The following is an 18,807-nucleotide window of genomic DNA, read 5'->3' on the forward strand; positions in this document are numbered from 1 at the left end:
TCAGGAAGCCAGCGCAGCAAATGAGACACAGACGAGTAGAAGAGAGGCTGAGAGATGTATAAAAGATGCTCCTCCACAGTCATCAGCATTCTCCTGCAAGGACAAAATAAATGAATAAAAATACCCTCATAAAAATCAAAATATTTAATCAAACTTTACACATCGAATAAGTCAAAGATATTTTTCTTGTTCAGGTGAATCATACTTACAGCATAAAAATTAAACATATTTTTATCCCCTCCCCACACACACACACAAAATGCAAAATATTAGTTTAGAAGTGTATTTTTTAAACGCTTGGATAACTTTTTTCCCACATAATTTGTCTCACAGCATTATCAGATGCCCATGGTTAGATTTTAGCTTGAATATTCTGCATCTTGACATAGAAGACTGAGAAGCTGACCTGTGAGTGATAAGAATGGCAGGACTCAGGGCGTCTACGAATCTTCTGAAACCTCATCCGGTCACACTTCACCGAGGCGTTATGTACAGAGGGGTCAAGAACAAACAACACGAGTAGGAAAGTCTTTTCCCTGACAAAAACACTTCACTTTTCACTCAAAGAGCAAAGTCTAGATTTTTTTACATTAGCTGAAGCCAGTTAAAACTAGAGAAATTGCATATCCTGCAAAAATGTAGTGTGAATACTTATTGCTGAAGAACTTGCTGAAAAACATCCAAAATTAGCTAAAAACATGCTGAAATGTAGCTGAAATTGAAGAACAAGCCTAAGTTAGCAGAAGAAAGCAGAAAGAACACATATTTGCTCAATTAGATTTTAATAAGCAGAAATAATCACCAAAATGAGAAAATTAGCTAAAAAAGCTGAAATTAGCAACAAAAAAAAATAGCTGAAAAGGCAGAAAGAAGCTTAAACTACGAGGAGGAAGTGGAAAGAGTTGAAATGAGCTTAAAAAAAGTGGAATTAGATGAAAAAGTTAAGTTTAGCACAAAACAGCTAAAATGTAGTTAAATAGCAGAAAAAGCTGAAATGAGCTAAAATAAGCAGAAAGAAGTGAATTAGGCTGAAAGTAGCAGAAATGGCCAACAAATACTTGAATTTATCTGAAAACAGCTGAAATTAGCTGAAAAATGCCAAAATGCAAAAAAAAAAAAAAAAAAAGTTAGCTGAAAATGTATAAGAAGCTTAAGTTAGCAGAAGAAAGCAGAAAGAACACATGTTTATCCAATTAGATTGAAAGGAGCAGAAATGAGCACTAAAAAGTGGATATTATCTGGAAAAAAGCTGAAATTAGCAAAGTACAGCTGACAAGTAGCAAAAAAAAAAAATTCTAAAAGCTTATATTACCAGAAGGATGTGGAGAGAGCACATTTTGCTTAATTAGGCTGAAAAAAGTTGAAATGAGTGCAAAAAATGTGGAATTAGCCAGAAAAATTGCATTAAAACAGCTTAATAGTAGCTGAAACAGCAGAAAAAGCTGAAACGTGCAGAAACAAGTTGAAAGGAGCAAAACAAGCTGAAATTAGCAGAAAGAAGTTAGAAGAAGCAGAAAAATGTTGTAGTTATCAGAAAGAATCTGAAATGAGCACAAAACAGCTGACAGTAGCTGGAAAAAAAGCTAAATTTGTACTAGGAAGCTGAAAGAAGCTGAACCAGAACAAAATGTGAAAGGAGCAGTAAAATGTTGTAAACTGATCTAAAGATCTGAAGGATGTAAAATGAGCTCAATTCATTTTCTATGAGAGAAAAAGTGGCAGAAAGGCTAAATATTTCAAAAAGCTAACGTTGTACCAATAACAAGTTATAGCACCCTTCTTCTGAATGAGCTGAACGTTTTATGATTTGTTGAAATAACACAAAAATTGTGAAACGAGAAAGATGCCAAAAAAACGTAAGTAAGAAAAATGGATCACAATAGTGTGGATGCTTCATAAACGTTCACACAATAATAAAAGCAACTCATGTGATCAAGGAACAAGGAGTTCATTTCAGCCTAAATCAACCAAATGATGCACATGCGTAGTAGCATGGAGCTTTTTTTGGTTGAGAAAACCGTGACAAACTAATCAAGCTGTGTCATGCAAAAGCACATAAGTTTCATATTAGATAATGTAGCGTTCTTACACACAGGTATGTTATTTTTGAGAAAGAGTTGTACAAGCCTGAAAAACAACAAAAATGGGCCTTCGTTTGGCTAGCCATCAGTCTAACCTGAACAAAGACTTCTTCCCTGTTCCTCATACACTCACCTTTATGATATCATGACTATATGGTACAAACTATTGATAACTATCAGACAAATTATTACTTTAAAAATCACCAGACTTTCCCTTTAAGATGGCAAAACTTCACCTCAGCCTTTGACTAGCAGTTAACTCATCATGCTGGTCAGAATTAAACATTCACTTTTCTGATCTCATTCAAAAAGCTATCTACAACAGATAAGATATTAACTGGTTATAACTTTACCACAACACTCCACTTCATATAATCTGAACTTTTGTTTTAGTATTTAAAGGTACATTTGATGACTTACTTTTTTCAAATGAAATAAAACAAATTACTTCCTGAATACAATATCAAAGGATATACTTGACTTCCATGGGCTCCAAGTTGATGGGGGGGAATTGTTTGGAGCAGTCGCAGTCTCCTTGCACCACCAGCATCAGCAGGTTGCTTTCTGGTATTTGTTGCACTACAAACATCCTGACAAAAATGCAAACTATGAGCTCACAAACCAAAAGTACACATAAAAAAACCTCAGTGTTAAAACAAGACAATACATTTTATGCTGTATTATTACGGACAAATTTATAGTTAAAAAAAACCCTAAAACTATTCCACCGTATGATTGTAGACAATATTTATAACAACTAGCTGAGCTGTACCACCTTTGTCCTCATGAGGGTGATCACACTCAGACTATGTATTCACCCCCACCCCCTTTGCCTCCCACTGTTTTCCATCTTTCTTCATATGCTCCTCACCCTGTGGATAACTCTGCATACCCCAATCTAATTTTGTCCCTCTCTACTTATTTGCTGACACTCTTGTATAAACAGACAATACTATCAGAGAGCAGAGCAGAGCGAAGCTGTAGAGAATGGATTTTAGAAGACAATTTGATCTAGGCCTCCACTTGCACTGCAATTTGTGTGAGCACAAACGCATAGAGGAGTGTGCTTACTTCTGGCATCGTCCACACTTAATAATGCTGTTGGTCTCTTTCACTGACGGCTCGTAAACAAAGCTGGGGTACTCGGTGTCACACGGCTGCAAGGCGTTCCCTCTTTTCTTTGGTACGTAAGCTACAAGAGACAGAAAGGGTCAGTTCTCGATTGTAAAAAAGGACATTATTGCTGTTCGGCTCTAAACAAATACAACATGGAGTATGTGTTCAAGATGAAATGATTTGAAACCAGACAGAAGAGCCATAATGGTTTATTAAATTTTACACAACTGGTTGTGAATTATGTTTTTTTTTGTGTGTGTAACTGCTTAAAAATTCCATTAGTTTCAATAAAAGCCAAAGCTCGAGTCTTGTTTTGAAGGATTTGGCAGCTGCGTCCTCTCCCGCTGCACAGAAAGGCTTATATAATCGGACGCACTAAATTTAATTCGGCTTGAAACATTCGAAAAACACTAGAGCACACACACGAAACACCAAAACGCAAGAGGGAAAGCCTCCAGAGCACCGTGGGACAGATACTCACAGCCACTGAAGGATGGCTTGGCTGAATGGAGAGATGATGATGACGAAGATGACAGTCAGTGATGGACAGGTGGAGTTACAGGGAGGGTGAATGTGTAATTCATGAACCCACAGAGGCAGACGAAAGGCAAAACGATTAGAGGACAACAGTTATGATTCTATAAAGCCTCTGAGACAGACAATCAATCCCAGACACGACTTAAGCACGTTTGTCAAAACTGCAACATCTTTTTGAGCAGAAACTGTGATGACGATGATGAAATGTGTCACATTGTGATAACGAGAATTACTTGAAGACTTCCTATATTTACTCTAAACCTTAATTTACATTTAAACCCCTTGAGTTTGCATTAAAAACACGGAAGTCTATACTAAAGAATTAGTTCTAAAATAAAAAGCTGCATTCATTTGGGTCGCTTGAAGGTCATAAAATATATAAAACACACAGAAGGACAGAGCGGATACAGGTACACAGAAAAAGTGTCACATTTTAGTTCACTTTGAGCTCACCGTCAGCAAAGTGTTCAGTGTGCCACAAGCTACACATATTGAACTCTAATAGAAACCTATGAGGAAAAGAAGAGAAGAGTGGACAGAGCTGTAACTATGAGTTGCAGTCAGTTCATGAAAATATGGAAAAACCGATACTTTATCTTTGTCAAATGAATAAAATCCCAACTTAACCGGTTATATTTATTACAGGTTTATTGAAAGTTTATATAGCTTGAATTCTAAACAACAGTAAACATTTTCATGCATTTCATCTCTAGAATTTGCTGTGTCTGCAGTCAGAGCTGTAAAACCAATACAGTGACTTTACATTGCTTTGATCATGCAGAGCAGACATTTCTGGTTGCCCCTGGCAACACTTACAGCAGGACGTTGGAGAGGACCCACTTGAAGGTGGAAACCAAACTGTAGAAAGGCTACAGAGACAGAGGGACAGAGGAAATTTATTGTACAACAAATTGGACTACTCCGGGAAAAATCCGGCATAAAAAGTGAATTTATTGCACACGTACGCTGAGAATTGGTCGAGCGCTGCTGACAGAGTGTGAGCTCATCTTACACATGGCCTGATAGTCAAACAAGGAAACTCTGAAGAAACATGAGCAAACACAGAGAAAGCACATAGTGTTGGTCTCTTTTAATGATTGTGCATCATTTTATTAATCCCTCAACCTCCTCCGGGCGCCTTGCAGTCAAGTAATCTATATATATTTTTAAGTAAAACCTTGACCTTTCTGCAGGTTGGACCAACATGACAAAATTATACAAAACAGGTAAAGTGCATGCTACTAAAGTGTTCAAAGACATGTGAAGGTCAAATGCTAAAAAAAAAAAAATGCTTATACAACACACTGTTAAATGAAGCAAGGTGAAATGTTTTAGTTATTTAAAAAAAGCTCACAATAAAAAAGGATTTAAAACATAAAAGCAGAGGAAAACAATCCAGATCTGCCAAACTCAACAAAATGAATTAAATGCATATATCAAAAAGGAAGTAGTCTGAGCATGAATCAGGAACAAAATGATGCAGAAATAATTTAGCATTAGCTGCATAAGAACCTAAAATTGGAACAGCAAATACGAATGCATCCACTGATTAGGAGATCACTTCTTGTGGCACAGCATGAGGTGGAATAATTGCTTTCATTAGCTAGGTTTAAAAAAGATGATGAGCTGTGACACCAGAACAGGATTGCGTAATTCCCCGTCTTATGACAGACACTAAACAACCCAACACAAACACAAATGTCTGGGGCTACCAGTACCAGGTCGTACCTCTTGAACATGCCCATTCTGATCAACGTGGACATCACCGAGTTGTCAGCCTCGCCGAAGAACCTCCCTGCCTGTCAGGAAAGACAAGAGAAATAGAAACACTGTCAGACACCATGGCTGAACAAAAACAAACAATAATAACCTAATAACTGGAACCTGATGGATGTGACCATCCATTATTGTTGGTTTAGTCGTATAAAAACTGGAAACAACCTGACAGACTCTGTCCAAAGACAACAAAATCCACAAATCAAGCTCCTTAATCCTGATTTTTTTAAACACTTTATCACTGTGTTGTCATTACAAAGGTTACAGCTTGTAAAGACTTATTTAACTTTTTGTAAGAATTAGTTGACTAAACTCTTGAACCATTTTTTTACTGTAATTTCCCTCAAACCTACAAATGCATGTGGGAATATTGAAGCTTAAATAAAGTTTAAAAGAAACAAATTATGTATTTTGTCTTTATTGGTTGTTTTAATGATAAGGTCAACCAGACTAATATTACTACCAGCCCCAGAATTTTGCTTAGGTTTTAAAAACAAAACAAATCCCTGTGATGGCAATCTAATAGCTGATTTGAATAAACATGATCAACAATGAAAAGCTGAAATTACAGAGTTAATCACGGTTTCACTCAGATTTTTTTGTTGCAGTTGGAATATTTAGCCCCTTTTGTATTTTAATTGTTTCTTTGTTTAACATATTGAACATTTTCACCGTTTATATTTGATTTTATATGTGGAAAAAGTTTAAAATTTGATATATAATACAAAGCTCTCAACAACCAAGGTCAATCTCATAGTTAAGATCTTATCGTTCCATATTTTCCAAACAGCACTTCCATCAGACTGCAGGTTTACTTGAGGTTCCTACAGGTTCTAAAAGTAGAACGGGAGGCAGAGCTTTCAGTTATCACATTACTCTCTTGTGGAACCACTTCCAGTTTTTTTGTCAATGAGGCTGGCCTGTCTAATTTTAGGACCAAGTTAAAGAATCTCCTCTTTTGATACATCCTAGTTAGGTTTCCTATAGAGTTAGGCTAAAGGCTTAGACTGCAAGAGGACATACAGACCACACCTCCTTTTTCTGCAGCTGTCTTTACTCTCCATATTTGCATTTGTCAGCATTTCTATCATTAGCATTCTCTTTTTGTTTTTCTTCCCCATAGAAACTACACCTGGACCAAGTCCTCCATTTTTTTCTGCGTCTCTTTCCTGTCCAATCAAACTCCAGTAGGTTGAGGTAGATGGGCGCCACACCTGATCCTGGTTCAGCTGGAGGTTTGTTCCTGTGAAAATGGAGTCATTCCTTCCCACTGTCACCAACATGCTGCTCAAGATTAGGGATTGTAATAAAGTGAAGATTAGATGCTACCTGTTGACTTCCTTAGCTTATTTTCACTAATCGGCCTTTCATTATGTATCATATTAGAATGTATACTATTATAAAATAAATTAATTTACAGTTATTTGATTTGAATTTGATTTATTTTTGTTTTGTACTCTTAAAAAGACTTTTGTTGAGAATTAGGGCTGTATAAATTTCTACTAAATCTTAAATGCTCCCAAAATGAAGAGGTTCTTTTTTTTTTAAATCCCAATTTTTTTCCTAAAAGCCTGAAGAAATGCAAGTGCTTCCAAACATTAAATATTTATAAAATGTAAAAATGCAGAAAATATTTAATTGTGTGTTTTTCTACAAGCATTTGTAGGTTACCCCTTCATATTAGACAGTCTTCAGCTCTTGCTGTGTTTAACTTAAAACACATCTGTACTCACTGGCTTTTAATAGAGCATGACAGTGGGCACTACCCCACGATTTTAATGGTTTTAATTCATGTTTTAAATATGTAACCGTTATATTTTTAGAGATGGACACCGTTTTGGACATCAACTCTGGTTGACAGTACAGCTCACAGAATAAAAAATAAGAAACTATATATAATATTATTTACAATGATAAAACTGCATTTTAAAATAATAGGCATATAATTGCAGTAGCTCTCATGAGTTTGTATTGTCTCCTATGATTTAATGAATAGTAAGAGGTTCAAAAGCTTTCAAACAATCAAGTCAACAATTTGACGAGCACTTCAATTTGATCATCTTTATGTGTGTGTGTGTGTGTGTGTGTGTGTGAGAGAGAGAGCTTACATCACTCTGCTCTTTAGAAATTAGGACAAAACCATTATTGTCAATCACGTAGCAGTCAATGTCCTGAAACAAGAGACAGAGAAACCAATTAGCTGTGAAAGCAAAGAGTTACACTGCTAACAAAAACAACACGTAATTTAAATAATCCATCACAAAGTGACCGCTTTTGTGGTTCAAAACAACAGATGTGCTATATTGTGATTTTTGGAGTTCAATAAGACGACTCTTCATTGCGTGGCAGCTATACTCACAAATTTGTCACAGCGAAGAGGACATATCCCTTCCACAGTGGAGCACTAAGAAAACAAAGAGGAAAACATTGTTTGGTGTTTATTCATTTAATTTAGACAAAGAATTGAGTTTAATGTTCAAAACGTATGTGAAAGCGCTGAATGTGAGTGTATGTGAGAAAAGAAGGACATGGGGACATCTTTCCAACACATGCTGCCTGTGTTTGTCTGTGGAGGCGTTGGACTCGAACATGTGCCGCTGTCCACAAGATATTTAAAAAAAAAGTGTCTGTTGTGGCGTAACATTTTTAATTTGCATGAGATGCGACAGGTGTGTCAACCTGCGACCGGCTCGTGAGCTTCTTGTTTGCAAGTCTGAGCCTGTTTTCCTTCCTGCGTGTGTGCGGTTGTGTGAGCGTGTGTAATCTGTTTCATCTGGGGTGTGAAGCTGATATCACAGAGCGCAGAGGGAGCTCAAGATGATCACTTTGGCTCCGTCAGGAAAAACTAAACTGATGTGGTATAGGAGGGGCGTGAAAAACCGTACATACTTACATCTGTGTCGTTTGGCTGAAGAAACAAAGAAAAAAAGGAGAAAAATAGGTGAAATTAGCATATTTTTAAAGATTACATATCACCTGCTGCCTTGCACACCAAACATTTAGACAAAGATCAAGATAAATACATTACTGCTAAGAGCATGTGATGGGTACGACTCTCAGCAACCACCAAACAAAGATTTAGGACATTATTTTTAAAAATGACTGACCTACAGCCATTTTTGTGTTTGCCAAGATCAGTGAGGTGTGGCCGTCATCTTGAATCAGGATGACTCCAAAAGTTAATTATTTGTTGATGCACATCCAATGATTACTTCTTTAGGGTTTAATTAACATCCGTGCACTGGATCATGGAAAATTTTGCTAACAGACAGAGTTGACTCTATCAGTTAATACTAATTTTAAAACCAAGGATAAGTTGGGGATCAGTCTCAGCTACAGTCACACCAAATTTTAGCCCAACATCTGTAAAAGTGACAATTTTTGAGCAATTTTAGCATTTGTTGAGCTTGATTAGCTGTGGGGGCCATCTTGATTCGGAATGATGCCAAAGGTTTATCAGTTATATACGTACATCCCATGTTTATTTTTTTAGATTAATTTTTAGATCTGATATTTTGTTTCTTTAGAATCTAACCAGTGATTCTGCAAATTAGGGGTGCACAATATTATCGGCATGGTATTGGTATCGGCCGATATTAGCATTAAAGTTAAATATTGTACATCGGCCATTCCATCAAAATAACTCACTGATTTAAAAGGCGCTGTTTTTGTATGACAACCCAGTGACAAGGATTCATTCATTCATTCAACCTTTATTTAGACAGGTAAATCCCATTGAGCCTCGAGGACTCATTTACAAGAGAGACCTGATTTCAACAAAGAATGATGACAACAATGGACAACAGCGACAACAATAGACAAAAAAAGGCATACAGATTTTTTTTTATAGATGGCAAAAAAAGTAACAAAAAACAGCTTGATTATAAGGCAAATGTAGAAAACTAAAAACAGGAACATGTCTGCATTGGTCCCTGCCAGGAGTCCAACAGATTCTTAAAGCCACTTAGAGGTCAAGGTCGAGAGCTTCAAATGTTTTTGTAAGATATTCCAGGAAACAGGAGCGGAGTAGGAGAAGGCCCTCTTGCCTAGTTCAGTCCTCACTGAGGGAACACTGCAGGTAATAATGTTCTGAGAGCACACGCTGTAGCTGCACTCATGCAGAGACATATAGGAGGAGATGTATGAAGACAGCAGACCAAGAAGTGATTTAAAGATGAAAATGTACCAGTGAGAGAGTCTGCGTGAAGTTAATGATGTCCAGTTAACCAGTGAATACAGGGTGCAGTGGTGGGTACGATAATCACAGCCAGTTATGTGCACCATGATAGACAGCATCCAACATCTGCAGGGTTCTTGTAGGAGCGTTCATGTAAATAATGTCACCGTAATCAATGGAAGGAAGGAAGGTCACAGATACAAGGTGTTTCCTAGCATTCAGAGTTAGACAGGATCTGTTTCTGAAAAAGAAGAAGGAGGATGCCTGCAGCACCAGCACAACGTGATGACGTCACACGCACCTACTTGATCTGATCACGGCGGAGGGGAAGAAGTCAAAATGTTGGCGGTGTGGAAGTTTTTTTGTTGTTGAGGATGTTGGATTCCTAAGATTTTGGACTACAGTGAGCGTCGCTACATCATCCCCAGTATGAGATATTTTTAAAACGTAATGTAAGCCGTCATTTCCGACGTCATTGAGAAGCTAATAGCCAATAGCACTTGGGTGAATTTTACCAAAGACATTTGGACGTCAAGTGTTAGCCATGTTAGCATGAATATTCTTACGGCACAATGGATAGACAAAAACTTTGAACTTAAAAAGGCTGTCCTTCATGCACAAGAGTGCAGAGGATCCCACACTGCAGCTAGGAACCTGGAACAAGCCTCCACAAGTGAGACATCATCACAGCTGACTAATCTTAATAAATAACATTTAACACTTTTCATTTAATATACGTAAGTTAAAGTGCTATGCGTTAATGAATATATGTCACCAGCTCTGACAGCTGTTGCACAATTTTTGTACCAAATAAGCCTAAATAAGAGGCTATGTTCTGACAAAGGAAAGTGTATAAAAAATATCGGTATCGGTTATCGGACAAATAAGTTTTAACATATCGGCATATCAGATATTAGCCAAAAATCCAATATCATGCATCACTACTGTAAATAAATGGACTTTATGGATTTGAGTTTTTTTCTCAAGAATACTGCATATTTAATCAAAACCCATGTTTTAATATTAAAATCCACCTAATAATGTGCTCTAATACATTTCCAATAGTTTCAAGCATAGTTTGTTACAAACTTGTGTTGTGTCTAAATGGCACACAGAAAATGGACAAAGTGATGTCACAATACTTTAATGCAAGTTTAATGCAAGTTCCACATATAAAAGTTAACTTACTGTGGATCTAATATACAAACATGGAGCAAATTTATGCATCCCCCCCCCCCATTTAGTCAGCATGCATTATTAACTTATTCCCACACATCGATAACTCATGGCCCCCTGATGAAATACTGCAATTTGTTCCAGTGTCATCAAATAGGCAAAAAAAAGCTAATTATTTGCTTCCCCCCTCCACACTAAAGCAACTGTATAAATTATTCAACAGTATAGCTGCAAACTAACTCAAATAGAGTTAGTGACCTTGAATTATTATTAAAAAAAAAGAATGCAGCTGTACTGTTCAGTGTTCACAATGCGAAACTTTATAATCTGCACGTGTCTCTGTTCTGTCTCTCCTGAAGCAGCCATGAGGTAAAACTTGAAAAGTTTTCCTAATGGTCACATTTTATGGCTACGTATGTGGCTTTAGAACAATGAATCATAGAGATTGTGGTCAGGCTAAACAGAGCACGTCGAAGGGTGAATTAAACGATCTATCATCCTTTTCAATCCTATTACAGCAAAGTGTCAGTCCGTCTCTCTGCTTCCCATCGCTGTTTCCAGGAGTGAACGACAATTCAGAAACCAAGAGGACGACGTGTTACTCGCACGCTACAGCTGCGTGGTGAGGCTTTACCAAGGACAAGAAAATTTGAAAGAATAAAAACATGAATCCTTACTAAATGCATGAAGGTACAATTTCATTTGAGACAAATATTTTCAGATTTACCCGCGCTTTATGTTAATTGGCAAATGGTTGCAATCTTGAGAACTATATTTTTATATTTTGAAAAATATATTTTTCCCATTTTGGACCATAAAACAGTCAGTTTTGTAGGATTTATGCAATTAAAAATGCTTAAGTTAAACTGCATTAGATGAGCAGGGAGGTAATAACAAATACAATTAGAAAAATTGCATTTCCTGCAAAAATGCAGTGTGAATGCTTATTGCAGAACTTGCTGGAAAACCAGCTGAAATTAACTAAAAAAAACATGCTGAAATGTAGCTGAAATGAAAGAACAAATTTAAATTAGCAGAAGAAAGCAGAAAGAACACATATTTGCTGAATTAGGTTTAAGTAAGCAAAAATGAGCACAAAAAATTGGAAATCAGCTCAAAAAAGAAGCTAAAATTAGCAAAATAACATCTAAAATGTAGCTGAAAAGGCAAAAAGAAGATTAACCTACAAGAAGGAAGTGGAAAGCGCTGCAATGAGCTAAAAATGTGGAATTAGCTGAAAAAGCTAAAATTTGCATAAAACAGCTAAATAGTAACTGAAGTAGCAGAAAAAGGTGAAACTAGCTGAAAAAAACTGAAAGGAGCATAAAATGCTGAAATTAGCCGAAAGAAGTTAATTAGGCTGAAAGCAGCAGAAATTATCATGAAAAACTTAAATAAATCTGAAAACAGCTAAACTTAGCTAAAAAGGTAGCTGAAAAGGCAGAACAAGCTTAAATTAGCAGAAGAAAGCAGAAAGAACACGTGATTGTTGATGAAAGAAGCAGAAACGAGCACAAAAAGTAGAAATTATCTGAAAAAAGCTGAAATTAGCAACCAAAAAACTGCTAAAAAGTAGTTAAAAAAGCAGAAAGAAGCAAAACTTACCAGAAGGAAGTGGAAAGAGCACATTTTTGCAGAATTATGATAGGTTGAAAAAAGTTGAAATGAGTGCAAAAAATGTGTAATTAGCTGAAAAAGCTAAAATTTGCATAAAACAGTTATATAGTAGCTGAAATAGTAGAAAAAGTTGAAACTTGCAGAAATAAGCCAAAAGGAACATAGCAAGCTGAAATTAGCATAAATAAGTTAGAAGAAGCAGAAACATGCTGTAGTTAGTAGAACTATTCTGAAAGGAGCAAAAAACAGCGGAAAAAACAGCTGAAAGTTGCAAAAAAAGTTTACATTTTGAACAAGGAAGCTGAAAGAAGCTGGACCAGAACAAAATGTGACAGGAGCAGTAAAAGGTTGTAAAGCGATCTAAAGATCTGAAGGATGTAAAATGAGCTCAATTCATTTCCTATGAGAAAAGAAAAATGGCAGAAAAGGCTAAATATTTCTAAAAGTTAAAGTTGTACCAATACCAAAGTCATAGCTCCTGAACGAGCTGAACGTTTTGATATATGATCTGCTGAAATAGCTTGAAAACTGCGGGATGAGAATCATGCCGAAAAACATACGGAAGAAAAATGGACCACAATAGTGTGAATACTACATAAGCATTCACACAACTAGAGATTTTAAAAAGGAGGATATCACAAACACAAAACCTCTGAATCCTGTCTGTGAGATAAACAGCTTGCCAAAATGAGCGTGGCAAAAAATATGTCATCTTCTGACTCACATTATCATACCTTCACAAGCCCTCACAGCTTCTGCGCTCACTGTCAGACAAAATATCTTAGCTACAGACTGAGAGATATCACAGAATTCAACCTGCTAACATATATAACAGTTTCTCCATGGGGAAATACATTTTACAGCTGTGGTCAGGAGCTTATATACATCATCATGGGTACAAGTGATATATTATTTTGGGCTTTTAATATTTTATTTAAACTGTTCTTTTCCAGGTTTGCAGGAATTTACAACATTTAACATCTATGGGTTTAAAAAACAAGAATTTTGTGCACAAGTTGGAATTTAATGTGGATTATCTCCACTCCAAACAGGGTCAAGGTTATACATACAGGCTTAAATATAGGCATCAACAAGCTTCTGGCACAATTCTGGCAGGGTATCTGACCACTCTTCTAGGCAGAATTGGGAGAGTTCATTTAACTGGTTGGTTTTCTGGCACAGACCCAGGTTTTAGTCATAGTCAATGACGCTTAGTGAAGGCCATTCCAGAATCTTAATGGGAGCCCAATTGAATCTATCAGAAACCAGCTATTGCTGTTACTGTCCTGAGCACCCAAATGTGTCCAAGTTTCAACCATCTAGCAGATGATTTAGGGAGAAACTGAAGAATTTGGAGGTAGTCCTCACTCATTATTCCACCCACTTGGTGCATTAAACCAGTATCACAGTATGATGCGGCCACCACCGTGCTCAAAATACAGTGTTCTTAGGCTTTAAAGCCTTACTTTGACCTGACCAGTAAACTTGTCTCCAGGAGGCACTTAGTTTGTCCATTGAGCTTCAGTCCATGGTGATATAAAACTGACTTCACTGAGGACAGTGTTGTGGAACCCATGTTCCAGTTTATATAGCTCAAGCTTTGGTTTCTGGGTTGTTTTTGAGCACCCTGACCAGAATCCTCTCCTCCTTAGATCGTCACTTGGTTCCTTAGACTCTCTCATTGTGCTGTGTTTTAGTCAATCTAATGAGTGCTGTTCAACAAATCATATGCTGGCAAAGAGAAACTAACAGCTGCAGTCAACCACGATCACTAATGGGAAGTTAAATCACTGTAGAACCTTCAGAACAACCAAGTAAAAAACGAGGTCACTATGCATATATAACGGAGCCTTTATGCAGAATGTTGACTGCGTAGTTTAAAGAAAATCCACAATAAATGCTAAAATTTTTGCACCTTGTTTTAAAAAAAAAAGTATAATCATTCCACTCTGGAACAAAAACAGTTAAAAAGAAACATTAAATAATATGGCATTTATGCCCATGATGAGTGTATTTAAACTTCTGACTACACATGTAAGCCATTTTCGTCAGCTGATGCAGGTCTAGCTGAACCTTAACAAACAAGATGACTGGGTTACCCTCTTTGGTAGAACTCTGCTCTCTGGATTAACTTGTGTCTTTTTTGTTCTTCACATCGACGATCCATTAAAAGCCAACTCATCTTCTGTTGAAGATTGGCAGAATAAAATAAACCATGACGAAGAAGAGCAGTTAAAGACCAAAGACTCTTGCACACACACTCATGGATGCACGCATATGATCGCCAAATGAGCCTATACAGAAATCCCATGAAATAAAGATCAAGAACATGGCAGGGAGATAAGACGATTACGTAAGCTAGCTTAAAAGAAGAGAGAGAGGGCGGAAAAGCTGAGAAGACGACTAGATGAGAAAGCATGAAAAAAATAAATAGGGAAAAACTGAGGAGTAAAAATAAAAAGAGCTTGCAGTGATAACGAATATGAATAACTTTGTGCTCTGCAGAACTTTAATGGATAACAAGTCCACAACAAGTTCTATTAATGAACTCCAAGGGTGTGGACGTGGAGATGCCAGATGTGGTCACAGATGGTGGTGCATATTGTCTCTGTCAACCTGACACACATTAACACCAACGGACACTGATGAAAAATGCTCTCTTCCTCACACACATAAATGAAACCTGCAAACACACACCCACACGGGGCTTAGCTGTGGTAGCTATCCATCACCTAATGGCCAGAGGTTTGAAATGGTCTTTTAACAGCTGTCATTTAAAGCCATGGGAGCAGAGGGGGTGAGGGGTGGGCGAAGGACCTGGCCATCAAACACCTGCTACAGCCAAAGAGTTACACCAAATTAAACAGGCTGTTTTTTGCTTTTGTAAGGTGTGGAAGGTTGCTCACACTTTTCACGCTGCACTAGATATGCACTAATAACTCCAGTGTTGACGTTTGATCTTTCACTGTGATGTTAAAGGCGCGGTATGAGGAGTGATCTAGAAAAGATTGCATTAAGCCTTGGATTAAACTAAAGCCAGATGTTATAATTATCAGTTAATGGAGCAGAAAACGCCTTCGTCTACTAGTATATGATGTCAAATGACAGTGTCTAAAGGGGCTGTTTGACTGTGGGAAAGATTCAGAAGTTGAACAACTCAAACCGTTTGTTACTCTTGTGGTCAAGACATTTAACAGCTTTATACTCACTTGTTGGACCTTTACAATCAGAATTTAAAAAAAAGAACTTAAGAGTGAAAGCCACTTACAAATGACTAAAAAAATCAAATTGTTCTAGTTAGAAAAAAGCAATTCAAGAGAGAATTCTTGTAAACATTTGATAAAACAGCACTTAAATCTTAGATGCAATTGGAAAAATAATGATCAGATGTGGAAAAAAATATATATTAATAATAATTTTAGATTCATATGAAATGAAGTAAAGGCTTTTATTAAACTAAAATCTGTCCATTCATCCATTACCGGCTTTTCCTTTCCGGGTCACGGGGGTTGCTGAAACCCAGGTTCAGCGGTCACTGTACGAGACACAGGGTACACCCTAGACAAGTCTCATGTCCATCACAGGGACACAGAGGGACAAACGAGACAAACAACCACGCACACTTGAAAATTTAGTTACTTATGAACCTAGCATGATGTAACACTTTAACTGTGATTATGTTTAATGTCAAATTTATTCATGACATTTACTCTAACACAATGACAACACTTGAACAGTGCAAATTTGTAAATTTTCCCAAACTAACCTCAACGGCATGCGTGATGTCATAACATTGTGCTGCCGCTGCAGGCATCCTTGTCACTGGGTTGTCATACAAAAACAGTGCCTAATGCATATATATATATATATATATATATATATATATATATATATATATATATATATATATACAGGTCCTTCTAAAAAAATTAGCATATTGTGATAAAGGTCATTATTTTCCATAATGTAATGATAAAAATGAAACTTTCATATATTTCAGATTCATTTCACACCAACTGAAATATTTCAGGTCTTTAATTGTTTTAATACTGATGATTATGGCATACAGCTCATCCATCCATCCATCCATCCATCCATCCATTATCTTTACCCGCTTATATGGCTAGTATCGTCCGATACCGATATCATTTCGATAATATTGTGCATCCCTAACCTGGACAAAACCAATGTGTGCACAAGAACATGCAAACTCCACACACAAAGCACCCTGACCAAGAGGAAATCCTGCGACCTTCCCAATGTGAAGTGACAACTCTAACCACTGTTCCACAGTTCACCATGCTGTCCCACTAAATATGGTATTGTGTGCATTATACAACTATTCTCCACTACTACACTTACGCATATATGTCAAACATTTCTCATTTGTGCCACTACAATGAACATATTTTTATGACGTAAACAGTTTAAATCTGGCGTAGAGAAAATAAAACAATAATCATTCAATGTTTAAATTTCAAAACCAAGCAGAATAACTCTCGACTTTTAGAAATCTACTACTGGTAAGTATCTTAAAATGCAAATAAAAGATTCTGAAATGTACTGTTACAATAATGCAGCTTTAAATAATTTATATCTACAACCTATAGATTTTTTTGTGGGATTAGGGGTGCTTTCACACACATTTACCTCATGGTTTGAGCTATGTTTATCCTCCATTAATGTAGGATGTGGTAGGACAGAACAAAGTAACTTGAAATAGTAAAACTTTTAATCATGAGCTCTCTCTTTGCATTACAATGTTTGCAATATTACGGCTAAAAGATACTGAGCATGGCTTTTAAGATCAAAAATTAAATATAAAAAAAATCTGGGATTTTATTCATTTGACATAGTACACACTGTCCATGACTTAAATATGCAAAAGTGGAGATCAAAATGCTAAACAAGGTGAAAAATGTATGAATTTTAATTTTGCTCAATGTCTTGCTCAGAGGGGCATCTAATATCATTAAAATTTAAAATAAAATCACAATACATGATGTTAAGAAAAATGAAATAAAATGAGTTATACAGTGAGGTGTGGTAGATGGTTAAAAAAAAACCTGAACTGTGATATCTGCTACATATTCACGCTAAGAAGATACTGTGTAGAAGATTCATTTGAGTTTTTGTTGTTTTACCTGAGCTGCGATGGCCCAAAATTTGGACTCAATCACCTCCAGAGTCATCTGAACCCCAACAGCTGTGATGAGACAGAAACAGAAACAAAGACAGAGAGAATCTCACATAAGTCCAATCAAATGTGATGCAAAAATACCCAAACTGGATTCATTTTCATTCAGTAAAATTGAGGTTCCTTAAATGAAACAGTAACTTATTTCTAATAAAACATCCTGAAGATGTTATTCTCTCTACAGAACATCAGATAAAGATGTTTGTTAATATCTCTTGATTCTCTGAAAAACAGACAAGATGTCCTATACTCAGTCAGTGGCAACAAATTTACCAATAAATGAATTGAAGTAGACAAAAACAAGGCTGCAGGGCTGGATGATGCAGGGAGGAATACAGTGCAGCTCCTTCAGGGTTACCATGGACATTCTGGCTGCTTTCTGGATTAATACTTTTTTTGATCAGCCTGTCACTTTAGGTGAACGGTCATGTTTTGGTAGATTTGTGTCCCTGTTATGTAATATTTAAATCTTTGAAGGACGCATTAAACATAGCTCCATGGAGATATTATTTTCTAATCCAACCCTGTGTTAAACTTCTCAACTTTATCTCTGATCTGAAATGACAGTGTCCTGGAGAACCCTCTTGTCCGGCTGAGACTCACACTGCGAGGTACATCAGAGATTCGTGGGAGTTTGGCAGCTGATGCGCCTCTCAGTCCTGTCTCAGGAGGACACTGAAGACGTTTATATATTTGGATTATGATAGCAGGGGTTCTGCTCTTTGGCATCGGCGGGGCTCTCTCATCAACTTTTGAAGAAGACTTCGACAGCAGTTTCGGCCATGGCAAAGCTTCCGAGTCAGTGCTATGAGTACTCAAAATCAGCTGATTTAAGAGCTAAACTGTAATATGGAGGCAATTTGTGTGAATTGCAGGCCACTTGCAGCTCCTAGGACTCGTCAACACATTGGGATCAACCCTGGAGAGAGCTCATAACACAGATCAGTGGAGTGGAAATACCCATAAATTTGGCCATTTTGGACTGGAAAGTTCCAGCAGGATTCAAGGCTGACGAGAAAAAAAAACTGTCTGCCTGAAGAAAAATAAACAATTGTGGCTTATAACAACAACAACAACAACAACAACAACAACAACAACAACAACAACAACAACAACAACAACAACAACAA

The 18,807-nt window shown here is 36.8% G+C and overlaps 1 protein-coding gene across 1 annotated transcript in view; it reads right to left on the reverse strand.

Annotated features, from left to right (window-relative positions):
- cacna2d4a (calcium channel, voltage-dependent, alpha 2/delta subunit 4a) overlaps window positions 1–18,807 on the reverse strand; it is a 104,758-nt gene continuing 85,951 nt past the window's right edge. The window contains exons 29-41 of the mRNA XM_037695881.1: window positions 17,625–17,686; window positions 8,404–8,418; window positions 7,870–7,914; window positions 7,619–7,681; window positions 5,463–5,533; window positions 4,700–4,775; window positions 4,551–4,603; window positions 4,188–4,243; window positions 3,679–3,699; window positions 3,153–3,273; window positions 2,556–2,671; window positions 407–489; window positions 1–93 (exon numbers count right to left, since the gene is read on the reverse strand). Coding sequence (XP_037551809.1) covers window positions 1–93; window positions 407–489; window positions 2,556–2,671; window positions 3,153–3,273; window positions 3,679–3,699; window positions 4,188–4,243; window positions 4,551–4,603; window positions 4,700–4,775; window positions 5,463–5,533; window positions 7,619–7,681; window positions 7,870–7,914; window positions 8,404–8,418; window positions 17,625–17,686 — 875 coding nt within the window. The remainder of the gene's footprint in view (window positions 94–406; window positions 490–2,555; window positions 2,672–3,152; window positions 3,274–3,678; window positions 3,700–4,187; window positions 4,244–4,550; window positions 4,604–4,699; window positions 4,776–5,462; window positions 5,534–7,618; window positions 7,682–7,869; window positions 7,915–8,403; window positions 8,419–17,624; window positions 17,687–18,807) is intronic.

The sequence above is a fragment of the Nematolebias whitei genome, chromosome 22 (genome assembly GCF_014905685.2).
Source record: "Nematolebias whitei isolate Nwh7 chromosome 22, NemWhi1, whole genome shotgun sequence".
NCBI lineage: Eukaryota > Metazoa > Chordata > Actinopteri > Cyprinodontiformes > Rivulidae > Nematolebias > Nematolebias whitei.